Source organism: Bicyclus anynana, chromosome 17 (genome assembly GCF_947172395.1).
Source record: "Bicyclus anynana chromosome 17, ilBicAnyn1.1, whole genome shotgun sequence".
NCBI lineage: Eukaryota > Metazoa > Arthropoda > Insecta > Lepidoptera > Nymphalidae > Bicyclus > Bicyclus anynana.
In genome coordinates this window covers 14,500,846-14,507,203 of record NC_069099.1, presented here as the reverse complement: position 1 = coordinate 14,507,203, position 6,358 = coordinate 14,500,846, and the positions used below count along the sequence as shown (strand labels likewise).

The 6,358-nt window shown below is 36.6% G+C and overlaps 1 protein-coding gene across 1 annotated transcript in view; it reads right to left on the bottom strand.

Moving 5' to 3' along the window:
- LOC112048616 (limbic system-associated membrane protein-like) overlaps positions 1–6,358 on the bottom strand; it is a 193,835-nt gene that overhangs the window by 130,411 nt on the left and 57,066 nt on the right. The window contains exon 6 of the mRNA XM_052886364.1: positions 3,550–3,678. Coding sequence (XP_052742324.1) covers positions 3,550–3,678 — 129 coding nt within the window. The remainder of the gene's footprint in view (positions 1–3,549; positions 3,679–6,358) is intronic.

Sequence of the window (6,358 nt, the reverse complement as noted above, 5' to 3'; positions counted from 1 at the left end):
AAGGCTATATATTATCCCTGTGTTCTTACGGGAACGAGAACTACGCGGGTAAAACCACGCGGCGTTAGCTAGTTTTTATTAAAAGAGTGGAGGTAAATGAGCAATAAATATGCTTAGTTTTGTTCCGAAAAATCTATGATTCCTGCGAGATTTTTAAAAATCACACGGGGGATAATCTCTGGATCATGGATGTACCTACTGAAGCGATTATGACCTATAGCCACGTTATTTGTAAGTGTCACAGACTGTAATTTATTTCTGAGTTTTTTTTTTATTCTTTACATGTTAGCCCTTGACTACAATCTCACCTGATGGTAAGAGATGATGCAAACTAAGATGGAGGCGGTCTAACTTAGGAGGTGAATAAAAATCCGCACCCCTTTTAGTTTCTACACGACATCGTACCGTACGTCTTCCGTTAGGGTAACTAGCCACGGCTGAAACATTCCACCAGCCAGACCCAGCTGGGGATCGAACCCAGGATCTCCGTTTTGCAAATCTACCGCGCATACCATTGCGCCACGGAGGCCGTCAAAAAACCGTGAGAACTTGAACTACCCGGGTAAAACCGTGGGCATCTGACAGTAATAATATAATGGGGATGATGACTAGGTTTGAATATATTGTTTTTTATGATACATTCGGGTAAATAAGGTCAACTAATTTATACATAAAAAGCAAATATTGTCTGGATATTTGCAAAATAAATAAGATTATAAAATTTCAAAATGCATTAAATTTTTTTTATCGTAATTAGATGAAAATTCATACAGTTTTAGCTTTATTACTTTAAATGTGACATTTTTCAATAAATGAACTATAAACATAGGTAAACGCACAAATAACAAAGATAATTATTAGTAATTTTGTTTGAACGCCCATACAAACCTAACGATCAGCGAGCCAACGACGTCACTAACTCGTGCCGTTTTTTAGAGATCCGCGGCAGCGCCGCAAATCTGATCCTTTAAATCTCTGTAGCTCCGAAAGTAATGATCGCAGATACCCTGTTACTTTTACAAAATTGTTTTGCTATTAGTATACTCTTAATTTATATACAATTTAAAAAACTGTCATCATCCCTATTATATCCGTAACGACCGTGTAATTTGCCACTGTGCCCTGAGATTTCTCTCTTCTTGGTGACAGATGAACTACCGTTATTGGCGACGGGCCAATGCTTACTTCCTCCAAGGTGCACAGGACAATTTGCCAAAAATAATGATTCATGTATATTTAAGCCACGTACCTTCAAGCTACGTTATTTGTGAAATTATTCATTAATTAAGGCCAATGATGTTAAATACTGTTAGATATGTTACTAGGATATGAAAAATAAGCCGTGATAGCCCATATGACCTCTGCCTCCGATTCCGAAGGGTGTGGGTTCGAATCCGGTCCGGGGCATGCGCCTCCAACTTTTCAGTTGTGTGCATTTTAAGAAATTAAATATCACGGGTCTCATTCGGTGAAGGAAAACATCGTGAGGAAACCTGCATACCAAAGAATTATCTTAATTCTCTGCGTGTATGAAGTCTGCCAATCCGCATTGGTCCAGCGTGGTGGACTATTGGCCTAACCCCACTCTTTCTGAAAGGAGACTCGAGCTCAGCAGTGAGCCGAATATGGGTTGATTACGACGATATGAAAAATGAGGCGCCCAAAAGAGGAAATTTCCACATGTCAATGTTAGTTGTAGTGTACATATGTATTCTGTGGTTGTGGTCAACAACGAACGTTATTAAAACAAATAATACCTAAATATCGTCTACAATGTCGAGTTTTGTGTTCAGGAAGTGTAAAAACTATATATACATAAACATATAATGGAATTAAAGACAATATTATGCATGTGTGCGCTCAGTTTTGTAACCTAATATTCGGATCATTTTTTGCGGTGATTTTGTAGGGACGTAACCGATCTATAGTATAAAATTATCATTGATTAAGGCATACAGGTACCGACTGTTTTAATCAATTAAGCCTCAATTAATAAACTGGTAAGCCCTTAACGTCCTCACTATAATCTATCGTCATAACAGTGAATTTTCCTCTCTTATAGAGGGTAGGGATTTGGAGTTTATTAGATCTATGAACACACTTGTTAACTGAATTCCAACAACATGCTGGAATGCAGTTAACATGTGTTTTTTTATGCTTTACAAGTTAGCCCTTGATTACAGTCTCGCGTGATGATGAAGTGATGATGCAATCTAAGATAATAAGGCAATCGTTAGCCTTATATTTCTCTTGATCTGTATAAAATAAAGCCATATAATATAGACTTTATTTAGATTCGCTTTAAAAACCTACCTATGAAAACTTTATGATTTTTTTGAGGATTTTTCAAAATTAGCAATATCAAACAGAGGGACAGAAAAGAATTTTTAAACATCGTTTCTTGTGTCTTATGTATATATGTTTTTGCTTTAAGTACCTAAAGGTAGTCGATTTTTGAACTCTTAAATATTTTAAAGGCATGTACCTACAGTCTACAATTTTTTTTTTAAGAATATTTTCCATGTCTTTTTTTTAATATGACCAATATTCCCATTCCCGTCCAATTAGTCGATAAAATCTGTGTTAGGAGTGGGTACGACAATAGACCAACGGGCGGGGATCGAACCACCACCCCTCGATGATGTGTCTGACCGCTCTTACCGTTGAGCTATTGAGGCTATAAATATACCTACTTATTCAAATATATCTAAACGCATCGAATATAACTAAAATTATTCTACCTATAAAATACTACAATGTACTAAGAAAAAGTACTCTATACGACGTGTAAGTGGTGTTACTCGATCCTCACAAGATGAATTGTTTTGTCCTGGACTGCTTCCAGGAGGGATTATATCGAATTCAGAGTAATGGTCCATTCGATCGCTATAAATCTCCCTACACCTATACTAATATAAAGAGGTAAAGTTTGTGGTTTTGTAGGGGGAAATCTAATCTACTGAGCTCATTTTGAAAGTTCTTTTAAAACTAGAAAGTCACGTTATCTGTGAGTGTCATAGGCTATATTTATTCCCATATTCCAACGGGAACATGAACTGCGTAGGTGAAATCTGGGGCATCGGTTAGTGTATAATAAATATTGTATCTACAATCTCTATCCTCACTAGTGTATTCATCTATTTCCACTCTAAATTTCAATCATACAGAGAGATGTCAGCCTTTCAGTGGGCCAATAAAATTACGATGATGATGATCTATACTAATATTATAAAGCTGAATAGTTTGTTTGTTTGAACGCCCTAATCTCAGTAACTACGGGTCAGTTTTGAAAAATTCTTTTAGCGTTAGATAGCGTTAGATATCGAGGAAGGCTATAAGCTATATTTTATCCCCATATTCCTTCGGCTGTTTGAACGCGCTAATCTTAGTAACTACTGGTCCGATTTGAGAAATTCTTTCAGTGTTAGATAGCCCATTTATCGAGGAAAGCTTAGGCTATATTTTATCCCCGTATTCCTTCGGGAATGGGAACCGCGCGGGTGAAACCGCGCGACGTCCGCTAGTAATGTATATCGGAATAATACTTACAGTTAACATTCAAGGTGATCCTCTTGCTGACGGCGGGCGGCACATCGTTGGAAGCTATGCACAGGAAGGCGCCCATCTGCCGCCGGTCCACGCGCCACAGGGGCATCGAGCTGCCCACGAAGCTCTCCACTGTTAAATTAGGTAAATTGCCTCGTTATTCTTATCTCAGCTTATAGACTAACCCTTGAACAAAAATTACATGTGAAATAACCAACGTGAATAATACTTAGAAGGCTGTTACTATATGAGAAAATAACTCTGAGCACTATGCTGTCATTTCTGAGCGGTACAGGTGAGTACACGAATGAAGAGTAAGGCTTGCGACCCATAAATTTCGACACCAGCGCTGGAAAATTGTTCGGCGTTTTCGGGTAAAGTATCTATATATGTGTACAAAACGAATGCCGTACAGTAATAAATGATCTATTTTGCTTCTGCAATTGTCGATTGACAATTAAAAGTTTGTCCTGACTTCTGGCACCACCATTTTAGTACGGCACTAGGATTTTCGACATTTTTTTAATCATGTTTAACACTATAACAAAGTCGTACAATTATAATTAGTCGTAATTCATCATTTGTATCATTTCTTTGGGTCATTTCACAGGTAATTTTTGTTCAAGGGCTTGTAGTCTATTAGTCTTAGTCTGCTGAGGATATGATATTTTTCAAAATTCAAAATTAGTATTTCAAGTTGACATGTACTTTTGAAGCGTTTTTGATTATTTTTGGAGGCTACCTGTTCAAAAAGCAAGTACGACTGAAAAGCCAGCAGTATGTATAGAAATGAACAAGAATAAATTACTTTGAATGTATATAGAACGAAGAAAACGCTCGATTCTCTCTCCAAACATTTTTGTTATTTTTTGCCAAACAGGTCCATCCGGACTACTTCTCGGGGGAAAAGGAAAGAACAACACTAGGAAAGTAGGTTTTCTTTCCTAGTGTTGTTCTTTTGGCAGGTTCTATTGGCTCAACTCAGTTGGTAAGTTTACAATAATAAAATCTCAGTTATTTCCTGTAAATAAGACGCTGGTGGGTTTTATACTCTTGACTCTATAACGATAAGCTGTCATCTGTGGTGGTTATTACCGTCATCGCCATCATTAACAACCCACATTCAATTCACTGTTGAGCACAAGTCTCCTCTCTGAATGAAAGTGGTTCAAGGTTTGGTAGACTTCACACACGTAGAGAATTAAGGTTTCCTCCGGTGATGCCCCGGACTGGATTCAAATCTACGCCCTGTGAATGGAAGGCAGAGGTCATATCCACTGGCCTATCACGACTCTGACTATGCATGGTATATATTCATTGGTGATGATGTATAAACTTAGGTCTAAGCTCCTTAACCCCTCACCTACATGATGATTGAGGCTAGTGTGACCACAGTAGTGGTCGTCAAAACATGGTGATTGAGGGTAGTGTGACCACAGTAGTGGTCGTCAAAACATGGTGATTGAGGGTAGTGTAACCACAGTAGTGGTCGTCAAAACATGGTGATTGAGGGTAGTGTGACCACAGTAGTGGTCGTTAAAACATGATGATAATGAAGATGTATAAGAAGCTAATCTATGATTATCTTGCAATATAGCAGTATGGTGGGTATTCTAGTAATTTCCAACTCTTTTATCGAAGAGAGAATTTTAAAAGTTGTAGTAAAAATAATCTAACGGATGACCAATACGGAAAACCAATAATATACTGAAATACAAAAGGTGGTCTAAAAATAATTTAAATTAACCTTAATTTAACAATGATCAAAAGAAAATAAATGTTTCTTTAATTTTAGTTAATAAATAAAATGTTTATTTGTGCCAAAACATTTTAATGATGTTAAAAAGGTCAAGGTTTCTCAAGGAAGAAAAATATAAATACGCGATACAAAAATGGCAAAATGTCGTTCGCAAAATCCAAAATTAGATCAGCTCTCATCAAAAGAGTTTGCTATTAAAAGACAAACCCATTATTTTATGGTTGAAATATTAAAAGAGAGAGCACTTCAATAAAAATTTCAAGTCAACTGATTGCATTTACGATCTCAACGAACGGATCTAACTACGTTTTTACATCGAAACTCATCAATTTGCTCATGAAAGTTCAATTTCAGTGGCAGGCGGAGCGGATGATTAAGTCGTGGATTTTTCTTTATTTTCCTAGATCCAGGTTATTCAGAATGCGCTACAATAATGCTCGGCATTTCTTTTTGTGTGATACGCTCGTGGCTTCTGAACCAATATTATTTAAGGATTGGATTTCTGTCGAGAGAAATTCAAATTCAATATAATATTATCCGTTCTTGAACGGTGGTAACTTGAAAATCGACTAGTTGAGTTTCATTTTTCAACACAATAACGTTTGACATAATTTAAATAAATGTAACTCGAACTACGGCCAACTTAAAAGGATAGAAATTCATTTTAATACTCTATGTATGTTTGTATTTTTAAGTAATTTCCACCGTATCTCCTAAACTACTCGAGCCGATTCTGATGAATAAGGTGTCAATCGATTTGTTTTTAATAATAATCTGGCCTAGTAGTCGATACGTTTACTATAAATACAATTCAAATTGATATCATGGGTATATATCAATAATATATTTGGAGGAAAAAAACATTTTAAACCGACGGCGTCAAATTTAAAACATTTCACTCAAATTATATAAAAGTTACTAGCTGACGCCGTGGAGTCTCACCCTCGTGGTTCCCGTTCACGGGGATGATATATAGCATAAAGCCTTCCTCGATAAATAGGCTATCTAACGCTGAAAGAATTTTTCAAATCAGACTAATAGTTCCTGAATTTA